Source organism: Pelophylax lessonae (genome assembly GCF_965119305.1).
Source record: "Pelophylax lessonae genome assembly, chromosome: 9".
Taxonomy (NCBI): domain Eukaryota; kingdom Metazoa; phylum Chordata; class Amphibia; order Anura; family Ranidae; genus Pelophylax; species Pelophylax lessonae.
The window spans coordinates 227,764,567-227,782,806 of record NC_138776.1 but is presented as its reverse complement, the minus strand read 5'-3'; the positions used below and the strand labels follow the sequence as shown (position 1 = coordinate 227,782,806).

The window sequence follows — 18,240 nt, the reverse complement described above, 5'->3', positions numbered from 1 at the left end:
GTACCCCCAAAGGCAGGATGAGGAGTAGGAGGAGTTCGGAACAGGCAGCACCCTCAAATCCTCAGAAGTATGAGATGCACCCCAAAAATTGGAAAGGTGTATCTCACACGTACCAACGCAGAATATCCCGCAATTTAATTGTTTATACCCAAAGGTTTTTATTGAATAGCGGAATAGAAAATATTATCAAAAAAAAGTGTATGTATCTCACACGTACAGAACCAGACTAGGCCCCAATTACTATTTTTTGTACCCCCAAAGGCAGGATGAGGAGTAGGAGGAGTTCGGAACAGGCAGCACCCTCAAATCCTCAGAAGTATCAGATGCACCCCAAAAATTGGAAAGGCGTATCTCACACGTACCAACACAGACTATCCCGCAATTTAATTGTTTATACCCAAAGGTTTTTATTGAATAGCGGAATAGAAAATATTATCAAAAAAAGTGTATGTATCTCACACGTACATAACCAGACTAGGCCCCAATTACTATTTTTTGTACCCCCAAAGGCAGGATGAGGAGTAGGAGGAGTTAGGAACAGGCAGCACCCTCAAATCCTCAGAAGTATGAGATGCACCCCAAAAATTGGAAAGGTGTATCTCACACGTACCAACACAGACTATCCCGCAATTTAATTGTTTATACCCAAAGGTTTTTATTGAATAGCGGAATAGAAAATATTATCAAAAAAAATGTATGTATCTCACATGTACAGAACCAGACTAGGCCCCAATTACTATTTTTTGTACCCCCAAAGGCAGGATGAGGAGTAGGAGGAGTTCGGAACAGGCAGCACCCTCAAATCCTCAGAAGTATGAGATGCACCCCAAAAATTGGAAAGGTGTATCTCACACGTACCAACACAGACTATCCCGCAATTTAATTGTTTATACCCAAACGTTTTTATTGAATAGCGGAATAGAAAATAGGATATAAAATTGGTGTGATTTATCAATAGCACATGTGAACACAGCAGTGTATTATCACAGTCAGCACAGCAGCACTGAAGGAAAAACGCTGCACACAGTGACTGATAGAAAAATTATTTTCTCCCTCCTCCTCAGTGGGCAAAAAAGATTGTTTTCACTGCACCCCACACACAGCAAAATCGATGTGGACCAGCTCTGCTGCAGGCTATGGAGGGGAAAAAAAAATTCCCCTTTTAAGTTTGTAATTTTTAACTAGATTAGTACAGACTATGCCACAATTTAATTTTTTTAACCCAAGGGTGTATATTGAATAGTGGAATAGAAAAAAGTGTATAACTTTTGAAATCTCTCAATAATAGCACATGTGAACACAGCAGTGTATTATCACAGTCAGCACAGCACAGCACTGAAGGAAAAATGCTTCACACAGGGACTGATAGAAAAAGACTTTTCTCCCTCCTCCTCAGTGGGCAAAAAAGATTGTGTTCACTGCACCCCACACACAGCAAAATCGATGTGGACCACTGACACCTGCCTATCTCCAGCCTCTCCCTAAAGGGATTGATAAGATCGGTCACTGCAAACCCCCCCCCCCACACAGCAAAATCGATTGTAGAACACTGACCCTAAAAATCAGCACCCTCGCCCTAAAATGCCTATATCTCGCCCTGCCTGCAGCACTCCGACCTGTCCCTCAATTCTATCCGGACACAAATGATTTTTGCCTGTCTGTCCCTAATCAGCAGCCAGCACGTATGATGTGTGCTCTGTCCCTGAACTACACAGCAGAATGACGCAGCAGCGCTGGCTCGAACTTATAAAGACTTGGTCACATGCTTCAGATGGCCAATCACAGCTACTAATACATTTGTAGGCATGGCTGGGATGGCTTAAGGCACACCAGTTAAACGCTTGTTGATTGGCTGTTGAAAGCCTGCCATGAAAAGCGCGCCAATGCATACAAAACCCAGAAATAAAATGACCGAACACGGATTTTTACCCGAATTTACAGTAAAGTTTTCGGGTCTGTGTTCGCGTAACAAAAATCCAATTATTCGGTACAAACACGAATAATACAGTCCGTGTTCGCTCAACCCTAATAATGACCATTACATCCGATTGTGTACCAATATTTTGAAAAATAGAGAATGGTATCACCCTTTTTCAGGCTCATTGGTTAAAAAATACAATAAGCAATTCTATGAGTTGATAGATCTGGCCTATTTGAACAACATTTTTCCCAAACATACGTGGGAGTTTCTGCGTACTTCCTATCCAGTGATTCCTACATTCTATGCCCTCCCGAAGGTTCATAAGAACAAAACCAACCCTCCAGGCAGACCTATTATTTTGGGTAAGGGATCACTGTCTGAGAATTTAAGTAGATTTATTGATCACAGCAACAATCACCAATTAAGACCTTATGTTATCAGTCTTGTGAGTTACATTACTGACACTCCCCATCTATTGCAGATTATAGATGGATTACAGATTCAGGAGCATGCCTTACTGGTATCAGTAGATGTTGAAGCTCTGTTTTGTTTGATCCTCCAGGAGAAGGGAGTCGCAGTTATCAAACATATTCTTTCTCAAAATCAGTCGGAGTGGAGGTTTAATGATTTTGTGGTATCAGGTGTGGAATTCATCATAACACACAACGTTTTTCTATTTCAGGGCTCCCATTACCTCCAGGTACAGGGGGTTGCTATGGGGACGTGTTGCGCCCCCTCCTATGCCAACCTGTACCTGAGGGAATGGGAGCGTGATTTTTTGGCATCAGGCGATTTAATGCATCTTTCTAGACACATTGTTCATTGTTCAGTGACTGCACTGTGTGATAAACTGCAAATCACTTTCCTCTCACACACTACACGCGGTTGCTGTGCGAGCAGCCTTTATATAGTATTCCACAAACAGAGTTTAAGCGCCAGTCCTAAATGCAATTTCCATGTTGTATCATGACCCCAAAATAAACTGGTGAAGACTGTACTCCAAGTGCGCCACGGTCGCCTGATCCTTAACACAGGATGGTGTATGCAAACAGTTTAAACAAAAGAGAAGGATGGCGCTCAGGTGTGAACTTATGATAAAAAAAGTACAAATATCGACCTCAGAGAATGGTCTTAGTAATGGGCCTCAAAAGTTTAATAAACACATACAGTAAAAATTAAAATTAAATGAAAGTACTTTCAAACCGAACCCTGGAGCCTCTGGATCTCCATAGGGAGCTGTGGGAATCCCTGGTGGTAATCGTGGGACCGCAATGACATAAGGTAACCCAGATGAAAAGAGGTGCTCCCTGATAAAAGGCTGGAACTTCCGTCGGTAGTGGCTCACACGGTTCTGTGTGTGGCCGCTACACTGAACCGGGGCCGATGCGTGGTTGGAAGTCGAGTCCTCTGTGCGGACCGGAAGTGGCGCGTGGATGACGTCACCGGAAATGGCCGGAAGTGATGCCGCGGAGATGCACAGAGGCCAGGCGGGCGGATGAAGTGTCGCAAGTGCTTCTGAAGAGCTTCTGGTTGCCACAACTACATGTTTCGCTATGTATAGCTTTATCAAGTTGTGGCAACTGGCAACCGGAAGCCTTAAGAATCCTGTGGTGTGGGCGGGAGTAAACCAACCAACCAATTGGAATCTTATTGAAAAAACTAAAAAAAGAAAGAAGTAAAACAAGGAGAGAAAAATAGAAAACACGGAATTCCCAAGGTGTCTCATAAATATAGGAGATCCAATATGCTCCATGGCTATATACATAGCAAATAGTAAAAGACCATTAGCACATCGTATTATTAGAATAAGATCATAAATAAATATGCAACATATAAAAATACATAACAAGCCTATATGTAACACTACACATAAAAATCATAAATAAATATATAGATATAATACACATATGCTTAACAACCTATATCTAAAATCTATAAATACTCATGTATAAAAAAATCATGTTTGTGTTACCTTATATTATGCGAATATATATAAAAAAAACATTTTATCTGTACATAAATATTAAAATCAAAAATATAAATATAGAACAAGAGGATTATAATAAAAAGCCAGGAGAAAAGAGAAAATATTTTGAGGTATCGCTCAACAATCCCTAATATCAAAATCAAACCTCCAATTCTTCATTCAGACCATTGGGCGTCAAACAGTTAAATTTATAAATCCAATAAATTTCTCTTTTATATAAGAGAGAAAAACGTTCATTGTCTCAATCTCTATGACCTCAAGTTTTCTAAAGTCCCCATTATTCACAACGAAGATACCATTAACATTTCCATACCAATTCACAATCGATACAGTCCACTGGCTAGGGATTTGGATGGCTTCATTAGGGAAGGGGGGCGCCCCAAATTAACAAGTATCGCAACCAACATCAGTGATACCATACTTAACACTCAGATTAACAATAATGGACAGGATTTTCAGGTTCTGGCTCCAAGGGGTGCCACGAAAGAAAAAAGAAAATTAGAAGAGGTAGAAGAGGAGGTCATCGATCTAGGGAAACACAAAAAAGAAAGAATAGGGTCCCAATAAATTATGACACTATCAAAGTTTATAATTTATCATCCTATGTGCTTTCAGAGGCAGAGACATCGCTCCTTAGGAAAGGATTTGGTTTTTCTCCTTCTGTAGGCCCTAATGACTTCAACCTTTTTAAAGATCTTAATAGATTTATTCGTCAATTGACGATTAAAAGACATTATGCCAATAATCAGGTTGATAAGTCTATATCTGACCCAATAGAGCCTCCTCTATCTCAAACTCCTGGGGCTGGTTCTCCAGTCATATCAGATGATCTTAGCAAACTTTGCAAATCGCCCAGGGACGCCTTTCGAGGCAACTTAAGTAGGATAGAGAAACAAGCTTTAAAGGACCTTACAGATAATAAGGATATTATCGTGAAACAGGCTGATAAAGGGGGTAGCCTGGTAGTCCAAAACAAAACTGACTATCTCTGTGAAGCCAATCGTCTCCTGGCAGATACGGAGACCTATATCAAGTTAGTAGGTGATCTGCTTCCAGGATTCCAACTGGAACTGAAATCCCTGGTCGAGAATGCATGGCGTCAGGGCATTATTAACGACAAAGAAAATAAATTCTTACTCCCTGTGGAAGTTAGTACGCCTTATTTCTACCATCTTCCTAAGGTACACAAGTCACTAGTACAACCACCAGGGAGGCCAATTGTGGCTAGTACCAACAGTTTTATTAGTGGAGTTTCCAAATACATTGATTCTTTTCTTCAACCCCTCGTCTGCCAATTACCTTCATATATTAGGGATTTGTCACAGGTTCTTGATGCCTTGAAGTCCTACACATGGGAGGGGGAGTATATGTGGGCCTCTCTTGATGTTACATCTCTTTACACCTCCATACCCCATGATGTAGGACTTCAGGCCATTACACACTTTTTGACACAGTCAGGTTCTTTCAATTCACTGCAGTCTATCTTTTTGGTTGACTGCACTGAATTCTGTCTGCGACACAATTATTTTTCCTACTTGGATCAATTTTATTTGCAGGTCCAGGGCACTGCTATGGGGGCAAATGTTGCCCCAGTTTATGCGAATCTGACGATGGGCCTATGGGAGGAACACTCCGTCTGGAACAATAATCCTTTTGCTCGGTACCTCGTCTATTATGGACGATATATCGATGATATTGTTCTCATTTGGAGTGGGGGCGTAGATACCTTTGGAGCCTTTGTGGCCCACTGTATCGCCAACACATTGGGTCTCTCATTTACATCGGTGATTAATCCCAATGAGTTGGTGTTTTTGGATCTGGTCCTTTCCCACAATGGTCCATCAATCACGAGTAGGAATCACATCAAACCTACCAGTGGGAACTCGTATTTACACTATACCAGCTGCCACCACCCAGCGTGGAAACGCAATATCCCGGGGGGGCCAATTTCATAGGCTTCGGCGTAATTGTTCCAACCCGGTAGATTATTATGACCAAGGTGACAAAATGATGGGGTGCTTCTTGGACAAGGGGTATCCTTTACCCCTTGTGGAGGGAGCATTCCAAGCACACTTGGAGCCCACACAAACTCGAAAACACAATAGGATGAACAATGTCAATACGGTGAGATTTATAACAGGTTTCAATGATCAATATAGGGCCATTTCCCAGATTGTCAAAAAACATTTCAACATCCTTCGCCTTGACAAAAGATTGGCCCCAGTTTTACCTCCCACTCCGCAAGTTACCTTTAAACGGGCACGTACTATTAAAAATATTTTAGCCCCGAGTAAGTTAAAATCCCAGTCGCGGGCCCTCTATGATATCAGGTCCTATTTTGATAATAGAACTGGGATTTTCCAATGTAGGAAACGAGGATGTCTGACCTGTCAATCAGTAATCCATGCATGTACTTCCATTGTCAATAAAGAGGACACCTTCTTTATTAAGCAATTTATTACATGTTCCACTGAATATGTGATCTATGTGCTGAGGTGCCCCTGTGAATTAATTTACGTGCGGCGTACCATGCGTACTCTATGAAAATGCATAGGGGAGCACCGTAGATTTATCCAAAAGGGGAGCGATAAACATAGTGTCCCTCGCCATTTTTTTAAAAAGCATAATAAGGACTTTAGAAAACTTGAGGTCATGGCGATTGAGACTATTCCTAAAGGTACCCTAACTGACAATGAAGGTTTTTCTCTCTTATGTAAAAGAGAAATTTATTGGATTTATAAATTTAACTGTTTGACGCCCAATGGTCTGAATGAAGAATTGGAGGTCAACACTTTAGTTTGATTTTGATATTAGGGATTGTTGAGAGATACCTCAAAATATTTTCTCTTTTCTCCTGGCTTTTTATTATAATCCTCTTGTTCTACATTTATATTTTTAATTTTAATATTTATCTACAGATAAAATGTTTTTATTATATATATTCGCATAATATAATGTAACACAAGCATGATTTTTTTATACATGAGTATTTATGGATTTTAGATATAGGTTTTTAAGCATATGGGTATTATATCTATATATTTAATTATGATTTTTATGTGAAATGTTACATATAGGCTTGTTATGTACTTTCATATGTTGCATATTTATTTATTCTAATAATACGATGTGCTAATGTTCTTTTACTATTTCCTATGTATATAGCCATAGAGCATATTGGATCTCCTATATTTATGGGACGCCTTGGGAATTCCGTGTTTTCTATTTTTCTCTCCTTGTTTTACTTCTTTCTTTTTTTCGTTTTTTCAATAAGATTCCAATTGGTTGGTTGGTTGGTTTACTCCCGCCCACACCACAGGCTTCTTAAGGCTTCTGGTTGCCAGTTGCCACAACTTGATAAAGCTATACATAGCGAAACATGTAATTGTGGCAACCAGAAGCTCTTCAGAAGCACTTGCGACACTTCTTCCCCCCTGCCTGGCCTCTGTGCATCTCAGCGGCATCACTTTCGGCCATTTCCGGTGACGTCATCCACGCGCCACTTCCGGTCCGCACGGAGGACTCAGCTTCCAACCACGCATCGGCCCCGGTTCAGTGTAGCGGCCGCACACAGAACCGTGTGAGCCACTACCGTCAGAAGTTCCAGCCTTCTATCAGGGAGCACCTCTTTTCATCTGGGTTACCTTATGTCATTGCGAGTCCCACGATTACCACCAGGGATTCCCACAGCTCCCTATGGAGATCCAGAGGCTCCAGAGGCTCCAGGGTTCGGTTTGGAAGTACTTTCATTTAATTTTAATTTTTATTGTATGTGTTTATTAAACTTTTGAGGCCCATTACTAAGACCATTCTCTGAGGTCAATATTTGTACTTTTTTTATCATAAGTGCACACCTCAGCGCCATCCTTCTCTTTTGTTTAAACTTTAGCCTTTATCGTGGATCGTGTACTTAGCCCCTGAGCCATGATTGGCTAAAGGCAGCCTGCCTTTTGTCCAATCATGGCAGAGATGATTTGATTGGCCAAAGCATGGAGGTCAGGGTGCATGATTTGGCCAATCACATTACGCACTGCACGGGCCACGCACGCACGCGCGCAGAGCATTATGGGTGCTCGAATTTCCCACGAAGAAGCACATTTTTTTGTCATTCGACGAACAATCGAATGGCCGATGTTTGAGTCAAACGTCAGTTCATTCCTAATATCCTTATATATATATATATATATATATATATATATATACCGTGCATTGCGAAAGTATTCGGCCCCCTTGAACTTTTCAACCTTTTGCCACATTTCAGGCTTCAAACATAAAGATATAAAACTGTAATTTTTTGTGAAGAATCAACAGCAAGTGGGACACAATCATGAAGTGGAACTAAATTTATTGGATGTTTCAAACTTTTTTAACAAATAAAAAATTGAAAAATTGGGCGTGCAAAATTATTCAGCCCCCTTAAGTTAATACTTTGTAGCCGCCACCTTTTGCTGCAATTACAGCTTGGGGTATGTCTCTATCAGTTTTGCACATCGAGAGACTGAAATTTTTGCCAATTCCTCCTTGGAAAACAGCTTGAGCTCAGTGAGGTTGGATGGAGAGCGTTTGTGAACAGCAGTTTTCAGTTCTTTCCACAGATTCTCGATTGGATTCAGGTCTGGACTTTGACTTGGCCATTCTAACACCTGGATATGTTTATTTGTGAACCATTCCATTGTAGATTTTGCTTTATGTTTTGGATCATTGTCTTGTTGGAAGACAAATCTCCATCCCAGTCTCAGGTCTTTTGCAGACTCCATCAGGTTTTCTTCCAGAATGGTCCTGTATTTGGCTCCATCCATCTTCCCATCAATTTTAACCATCTTCCCTGTCCCTACTGAAGAAAAGCAGGCCCAAACCATGATGCTGCCACCACCATGTTTGACAGTGGGGATGGTGTGTTCAGGGTGATGAGCTGTGTTGCTTTTACACCAAACATAACGTTTTGCATTGTTGCCAAAAAAGTTCGATTTTGGTTTCATCTGACCAGAGCACCTTCTTCCACATGTTTGGTGTGTCTCCCAGGTGGCTTGTGGCAAACTTTAAACTACACTTTTTATGGATATCTTTAAGAAATGGCTTTCTTCTTGCCACTCTTCCATAAAGGCCAGATTTGTGCAGTATACGACTGATTGTTGTCCTATGGACAGAGTCTCCCATCTTAGCTGTAGATCTCTGCAGTTCATCCAGAGTGATCATGGGCCTCTTGGCTGCATCTCTGATCAGTCTTCTCCTTGTATGAGCTGAAAGTTTAGAGGGACGGCCAGGTCTTCGTAGATTGGCAGTGGTCTGATACCATTTCAATATTATTGCTTGCACAGTGCTCCCTGGGATGTTTAAAGCTTGGGAAATCTTTTTGTATCCAAATCTGGCTTTAAACTTCTCCACAACAGTATCTCGGACCTGCCTGGTGTGTTCCTTGTTCTTCATGATGCTCTCTGCGCCTTTCACAGTGCAGGTGCATTTATACGGAGACTTGATTACACACAGGTGGATTCTATTTATCATCATTAGTCATTTAGGTCAACATTGGATCATTCAGAGATCCTCACTGAACTTCTGGAGAGTTTGCTGCACTGAAAGTAAAGGGGCTGAATAATTTTGCACGCCCAATTTTTAAGTTTTTTATTTGTTAACAAAGTTTGAAATATCCAATAAATTTCATTCCACTTCATTATTGTGTACCACTTGTTGTTGATTCTTCAAAAAAAATTACAGTTTTATATCTTTATGTTTGAAGCCTGAAATGTGGCAAAAGGTCGCAAAGTTCAAGGGGGCCGAATACTTTCGCAAGGCACTGTATTTTTTTGCAGCATTGGATATATGGTTTACATAAGGGGGTGACCCCTCATATATCACTATAGCACTTTAAAACCCACAGGAGAATTATTTTTAATACAGTCACTATTATACGCACATTTTTTGTATGGTAGGATCATGCGCTGCTAAGATTGAGGTTACAACTTCAAGATAAAGCTGGAATGGACGATACCTGATGATTCATTGTCCCTCCCCCCCTTTTTTTTTTGTTTTTGGTGGGATACCAACACAGCAAGATCCATCCAACTTATGGGCCATACACACTGTAAGATTTTCTGAAGACTTTTTCCTTTAGATTTACCAAAACCATATAATATGAGGTCAAACCTAAACACTTTCAATTTGTATGCAATCTGGCAGGCCCTTGCACTACATAGAAAAGGTAAATCTGAAGGAAATCTAACCACAAAAGTTGGATAGTGTGTATCTAGCTTTACTCTGATGTCTGATTCTCTTTAATGTTACTGAGCATCAGATGATTAGGTCTCTCGTACCCCCCCCCCCCCACCTCCTTTTTTCTATTTCTTTTCCTACCTTCCTTTACCCCTCTCACATTACTTGTTAGATATTTAAAGTTTAAGGCCAATTACTCAAAGTTGTTGAACCTTTGTATCAACCTTGATTGTTCATTTTTGCCTCAATAAATTATATTAAAAGAAAAAAGATTTCCCCCTTATAACAGTATCCCCCCCCCCTTACCTTAGTGTATTCTTTCTGCGGAAGGTGGTCTCTGGTCACCAGAGGCCCCCCCACTTTTCCAGAGTTCCCAGGGTTCCCCTTTATATCAGAGTCTGCAGGATTGCCCCTTACAGTGCGAGGGGGAACTCTGCGGACCCTGATGTAAAGGCGAACTCTGATGTAAAGGGCAATGCCGTAGACCCTGATGTAAATGAGAACTCTGATGTAAATTGGAATGCAGTGGACTCTGATATAAGGTGGTCTCTCTACACCAGAGCCCCCGCTATATCAGAGTTCCCTCTTAGATCAATACCTGCAGCATTACCCTTTATGTCAGAGTTCCCTTGCACTATAAGGGGAAATCCTGCAGACTCTGATATATGGGGGAGACTCTGTGTTGGCTGGGTTATATTAACCTGACCTTAATGTAAATTAAGAAATATGGTTTTTGACTTTTGTTTAACTTAAACACCTTGCTAATAGCTTTAGCTACATGTTTTAGCTTAATTGTTGATATTTGCACTGTTTAGCCCTGAAAACAGCCATCTTCGGTACTTTTTTACAGTGTCAGTAAAAAATGTGGCTCTGTCAGTAAATGTAAAATCTGGAAACAAATCCCTACTGGAGAAATTGATACCGACGTAATGTGTATAGGGGCAAGAGCCTGTTCGTCTATTTCAAACTGTGGCCATGGTAGCCATTGAATGTCTGTAAAGCACGCACAGCTGCTTGTGCCAATTTTGTGAGTATACATTGCTTTTAATAAACTACATGGTGGTTCCTAAATGACAGAGAGCACTAGATTTCTTCCTTTCTGCCCTATATATGGATCATTTTCCTTGAGAGGGATCTGAAGGATTTAAACCAGAGATCTATACCTGATTGGATATTTTCCCACATGGGGAAGTGCTTTATCTGACCTGCTGGCGAAACAGGGGTCAGATAGTAAGGTGAGAGGCTCATTCATAGGGGTGGTGAAGAAGCGTAGAGCACTTTGCACTTTATGGATTTTTGCACTGAAGTATCACCCACTGAGATTTTTTGGACTATTTTTTGCACATTATTGTAACATTTTTCATGGTATTTATTAATAATATTTTTATTGCTAGCACCTTGCACTTTTTTGCACCTTATGGACTATTTCTTCACCTAATTTATTAACCGATTTCGGACCACCCGCCGCAGAAATACTGCGGTTGACTAGCCTTCCTGCGCGAACCGTCGTAGGTATACGTCGGTCGCGCGCCTGCAGCTAGGGTGCGCTCCCACCCCCACTCAGCAGTGGGACTCCGATGCACAGGGCAGGCGGCTCCTATTTCCGCCTGGCATCCACGATTGCTTCCTGCTGAGAGAGAAGAACGGTCAGCTGTTGTAAACACAGCTGACCGTTCTTCTCTTTGAAAAAATCACAGAGCTCCTGTAATCCTTCTATATAGGATCACATGTCTCTATGGTCATTCCAAAAGCCCCGCCCCCATACAGTTAGAAACACACCCCTTAGTACACATTTAACCCTTTGATCCCTGGGTTTTCCCCCTCCCTGCCAATGGCATTATTACAGTAACAGTGCATATTTTTAGCACTGATTACTGTAGTAATGTCACTGGTCCCCCCAAAAGTGTCAAAAATGTCAGTTAGGGGTCCGATCTGTCCGCCGCAATCCCGCAGTCCCGCTAAAAAACGCAGATCACCGCCATTACTAGTAAAAAAAAAAAAGGGGGGGGGGGAAAGGGACATCAATTTTATGTAGGTACAGCGTGGCATGACCGCGCAATTTTCCGTTAAAGTAACGCAGTGCCAAATCGCAAAAAATGGCCTGGTCATTAACCACTTGCTGACTGCTCACATTGAGCGTATTGCGGCAAAGTGGCTCGATTCCGTCCAGCGACGTAGACCTACCTGGGCGGCGTGCGCGCGCCGCCGGAGGCTCAATCCCGCTGTATTCTGACACAGCGGGAGTCGGGCCAGGGGAGGAGAGGTGGTGATCACTGCCGCTCTTCTCCGATCGTCGAGGATCGAGTGAGGAATTCCGCCCGCTTGTGTAAACAAAACGGGGGGATCTCCTATGTGACAGGCAGGGACAGATTACAGGATTCAGCATAGCTCAACCTGCGATATGTGTCTGTGTCACACAATCCCCACCCCCACACACATCAGTAAGCACCAGGCATACATTTAACCCCTTGATCACCAATAAAGTTAACCCCTTCCCTGCCAGTGTAATTTTTACAGTAACAGTGTATATGTATAGCACTGATTACTGTAGTAGTCACTGGTACCCCCAAAAGTGTCAAAAATGTCAGTCAAGGGTCCAATCTGTCTGCAGCAATGTCCCACCAGTCCCGCAAAAAAAATCACAGATCGCCGTCATTACTAGTTAAAAAAAAAAAACAATAAAAAATGACATAAATCTTTCCCGTAGTTAGTAGCTGCGATAACTTTTGCGCAAACCAATCACAATACGCTTATTGCGATTTTTTTTTAACCAAAAATATGTAGCAGAAAACAAAATTGGTCTAAAATGTTAAAAAATTTTGATTTTTTATTTTTTTTTGGGGGGGGGGGGGGGGGGATTTCAAAAAAATGGGAAAATATTGTTATTTTTTTTAAATTGTCGCTTTTTTTTGTTTATACCGCAAAAAGTAAAAATTGCACAGGTAATCAAATGCCACCAAAAGAAAGCTCTATTTGTGGGGGAAAAAAGATATAAATTTAATTTGGGTACAGTGTCGCACGACCGTGCAATTGTCCGTTAAAGTAACGCAGTGCCAAATTGCAAAATATGGCCTGGTTAGGAATGGGGTAAAATCTTCCGATCTTAAAGTGGTTAAAAATACGCTTATTGAGAATTTTTTTGTCAAATACATTTTGGCCTAAATATCTGACAAAAATTGAATATATTGGATATTTTTTATTAAATTTCATGATTTTTGCCAGTAAAAAATTGGTGCGGTTTGTAAAAAGTGTGCCACTTTTATCCGGAATTTGCTCTTAAATAGATAAAACCCTATCTGCTTTCATATCTGTTTTATCTATATAGAAAACACTCTTCAAATGTGCTTTACAATGCATGGTTTTCCCTTTGATGAACAAGAAAATAATGACGTTATGCTGTTGGGCTGGTATAATGATGCTCTGGGGCTGGTATAATGATGCTCTGGGGCTGGTATAATGATGCTCTGGGGCTGGTATGAAACTGTTTCCAGGGCTGGTTTTTATTCCCAGTCCGACCCTGCCAGAGATGCACAAATTAGCCCATGTTAACATGTCTTTATAATCATTGCCTTGCATAGACTGGTAAAATACAGGTTTTTACAACCAAAATACAGCATACGGGATGCTTCCACAATGCACTGTAACAAGAAACATTAATGTGAAAAGAGTCCAATTGAAGACAACATGTTTTTTCTTGCCAGTACTTTTTTATAGATTGGAATGCAGCAAAATATATGGTGATATATCCGCTGAGAACACTGTGCACTTTGTTCCCATGCCTAAGCTCTTAAAGTCACTTGACTGAGCCAGTTTTTCCTCTTTATGGACTTACTAAGATTGTAAGGAGTAATAGTTAACTTACTAAGATTTTAGTGCCGGTTCACACTATAGCGATGTCAGACATCGCATGTGATTCGCACCGCACTGCTATGCAAATCACATGCAATGTCCGTATGATGCAGATTCTACCATACAGATTATGTAGCTGAATTTGCATCACATTAGGACCAAAGCTGCGCAGGACCCTTTTTATTGGTCCGCACCAGAATTTGATCGCCCTGGGTGTTCACACCTATGCTATCCGATTCCTATCCGAATCAACAGTTCGCACTGCGATATGCAAAATAATCTGGGGGGTGACATTAACTTTGTATTGACACTCCCAGCAGTTCACATACGGCAGTGTGAACTGCCTGCGAGTCGGGTGCGATGCGGGAACCCGCAGTGGATTTGCAGGGTTCCTGAATCGCACCGATGTGAACCAGCACTTAAGGAGTAGTATTTTTTGTTTCCATTTGGTCAACAAGAAGGGGAGACTACTGCAGCTAATATTTTTTGTTACAGGGTGGAGTTCTTTTCTCAAATTACTAGTGTAGCACTACTCCCATGGGAGCTGCTGGTTGCGGGTTCCCCTGAGTTACCATTAGCAACAGCATGACAATTAGGCATTTTCCAAGTGATTATGGCTCAGTCAGCAAACAGTCCAATAGCTTTGGTTTTTATGTTTTATTTGGAACTTGGATGGGAGAAGGGAATGTGTGGGATGCTCCAACTTTATACACTATGCACAATATGCTGAGACGACTGGAAAATGCTGAATAACGCTGAGTAATGCTAGTCACTAGGGATGATCAAACGATTCGGGTCGACCATCGGTTCGACCCGAACATTGGCTGTTCGAAATTCGGCCGAATTCCGAACTTTTTGCAGTAAAAGTTCGGAATTCGGCACCAGAACCGCCCAAAATGCAATGGGACAGGAACTAGGCTTTAAAAGCCCGTGATTGGACCAGAAACGTCAGTAAAAGCCAATTGAGGGGGCAGGAGGATGCTAGGAATGTGATTGGAGTGACTAGGGGGTCCAGAGGCCAATCAGTAGTGAATACGCCCCCCAGTATATAACATAGCCCCGCCAAATCTCTAGCACTGTAATACAGGGGCTGTGGAAGAGAGTGGAAGCAGTTCTGTTACTCCTGCTTCAAAAGTGTCATTTAGCAATTATTAGTGTGAGGAAAGGGATATCTAGTGTAGTTAGTGTACTATATACCACTATAGTTAGATTCAATAATCTAGTTTCTGTAGGGAAAGTGTTAAGTGTCAGGGTGACCGTAGTGTAGTTTAGGGTGAACTGACTCTGACTGCTATGGCAGGGTGACCGCCAGAGAAAAAATATAAATTTTCTTAGAATTTTTAGTAGAGCAGGGATGGGGCTCCACACCTTTCACACCTGGACGTTTTTGTTGCAGGCATTTATTGGGCATTTTTTGGGCGTCTTTGGAGGCAGGCATGACATCTGAACTTCTGTATAGGGGTATATATATACACACACACACATATATATATACACATACACACATATAGGTGTAAAAGGAGCGGAACCCCATCCCTGCAAATAATTTCATTAGCACAGGGATGGGGCTCCTTTCACACCTATATGTGTGTATGTGTATATATACATATATGTGTGTGTGTATATATATACCCCTATACAGAAGTTCAGATGTCATGCCTGCCTCCAAAGACGCCCAAAAAAATGCCCAATAAACGCCTGAAACAAAAACGCCCAGCTGTGAAAGGAGCGTAGCCCCATCCCTGCGCTATTGAAATTCTAAGAAAAAATATCTTTTTTTTCTGGTTCTGGACATGCTACAGAGCTGCAACTTCACAGGTACACCTTTTAGACCCCCCAGACACTAAATCCAAAGAATTTCATTTTTTTTTTTTTTTAATAATTTTTTCAATGATTGGCTCTCTATCAAAAACGACAATTTTTGAGAACTTTTTTTTGTCTGATTAATAGTCCCTGGGGCATGACCCAGAACCCTAGGCACTTTTTAGGGGCATTTATTGGGTTTTAGGGCTTCAAAATGGTGTTTTTTGATTACCAAAGTTCGGGTCCCATTGATTTCAATGGGGTTCTGGAATCCGGACCCGAACTTTTGGGAAGTTCGGGTGTTCTGGCCGAACCGAACTTTTCAAAAGTTCGATCATCCCTACTAGTCACAGCTAGGTCGCTGTTTTTGTTTGTCACTTGCTATGACGCAGAACTGAATGAATCCTCTGAAGTAATCTGTGCTCTGAGGTTAACTGAACTGTACTGCTGAACAACTTCAGGGCCCTTCATGGCACCCCCTTTGTTCCTTATCTTCAGGGTCAACTACACGGCACCCCCTTTTCTGATACACTCCTGGTGTGAGCTAGCTCCTTGATCCCCTGACCTTTCTGGAGTGGTCCCCTCTCTTAGGCAGACCCCTAGGCAGATCTCCTGGTACTCACAATACTGTTTTTCCCAAGATGATTCTGCCAGCAGCTCCACTTTTCAGCACTCTGGATCCTCTGCAACTCAGCTCCACACCTGGTTCACTAGGCCAACTACCTGAACCACCTTCCTCACACCTGCAGGAGGAGAGGCAGCTGTCCACCTCCTCCTGGAACTTTGCTCCTGCCAAAAGATGCCCTGTCACATGCTCCCTCCAGATTTATTACCAATCCCAGGATGCATTGCAGCAATGCCCACCCACCGGGACAGCCATAAACCCTGGTGTGCTATTGGTCAGGTTTCCTCCACTGTCCAACAAGCCCCCTCTTTGGATACAGTGGGGAGACTCCCTTAGACCCAATAAATCACACCTGCAAACATGTAAAACTAACAGATCTGGCTCTCCTGATAAGCAGAACAGAGCCACCAAATGTGTTTTTCTAGCACCTACCTAGGATGGTGCTACACTAGAGCTAATTATTATTATCCATAATAAAAATAGCAGCCTATATCACAATATGTAAAGAAAAAGTACAAACCAGGGTGAAAATTAAAAATGTTTTATTTTTTAAAGAAACAATATCACAAATTACTTTACGTACATTCATTTTACATTACACAACTAAGGGTTACTAGGAGGTCCAGATCCTGGCAGGCTGTTGTAAACTTGGTATTGCTCTCTATTTCTCATGTCACAGTTCTTTAGCGATCCCTGGTGAAAGTGAAGTGCATTTTTACAACAGAGCTTCACAACTGCCATCTAAGGATTGCTAGAGTACTGTGACATGAGAAAGGGAGCAACAAAGAGTTCAAAACATTCTCAATGCATATGTACTGTTTAAAGGCATAGCAAGGGAAATGACATGGTTTACTCTACATAATATAGGAGGTAGACTTCTGTATGGTACGTCATCATGGTCCCGTAGTATTTAGCCTCGTTTTGGAACAAATGGTCTGCTTTTACATTCCTCTGAGTTCAGATATTCACTGAGGTTGCTTCGTGAGGCAATGCGGTCTTTGTATGCAGTGAGGAGGGGGAATGAAGACAGACAGTCCGGGAAGATATTGAGGTGACTGTAAAGGATGTCCAAGAGGTTGTAGTCTGCATAGGAAATCTGTAGGAAACAAAATATGTGATCTTCGTATCCTGACTTTTAACAGTGATAATCAGGGTTTTTTTCCTCAGAAGAAAGGTGCAGGAACTCGACCATGACCCACCCCCCCCCCCCTAAAAAAAAAAAAACCCTCCCCGAACTGGTCAACATTTCACTAAAAGTGGGAGGGTCTTCAAACACCAAATACTAGGAGCGCATTATGAACAGAGTGCAGGGTTCTGTGGGGTTACACACAGAGTGCAGAGTTTAGGGGGGTTCTACATGCAGAGTTTGGGAGTGTGCTACGTATACAATGCAGGGTTCAGGGGTGCGCTACACACAGAGTGCAGAGTTTAGGGGGGTGCTACGTGCAGAGTTCGGGAGTGTGCTACGTATACAGTGCAGGGTTCAGGGGTGCGCTACACACAGAGTGCAGAGTTTAGGGGGGTGCTATGTGCAGAGTTCGGGAGTGTGCTACGTATACAGTGCAGGGTTCAGGGGTGCGCTACACACAGAGTGCAGAGTTTAGGGGGTGCTACGTGCAGAGTTCGGGAGTGTGCTACGTATACAGTGCAGGGTTCAGGGGTGCGCTACACACAGAGTGCAGAGTTTAGGGGGGTGCTACGTCCAGAGTTCGGGAGTGTGCTACGTATACAGTGCAGGGTTCAGGGGTGCGCTACAAACAGAGTGCAGAGTTCACCCTTCTTCCACTGTTGCTTAGCTCGGCATCCCCCATCCACATCTCACTTTTACCCCTCTTTTTCTCTAGT

General features: G+C 42.1%; 1 protein-coding gene across 1 annotated transcript in view; it reads right to left on the bottom strand.

Moving 5' to 3' along the window:
• Nucleotides 1-17,147: 17,147 nt before the first annotated feature.
• The window catches only part of LOC309564319 (uncharacterized protein), a gene marked incomplete at its 5' end in the record, with an annotated part of 135,475 nt that continues 134,382 nt past the window's right edge, over nucleotides 17,148-18,240 (bottom strand). The window contains one exon of the mRNA XM_082268948.1: nucleotides 17,148-17,491. Coding sequence (XP_082125074.1) covers nucleotides 17,306-17,491 — 186 coding nt within the window. The 3' untranslated portion in view covers nucleotides 17,148-17,305. The remainder of the gene's footprint in view (nucleotides 17,492-18,240) is intronic.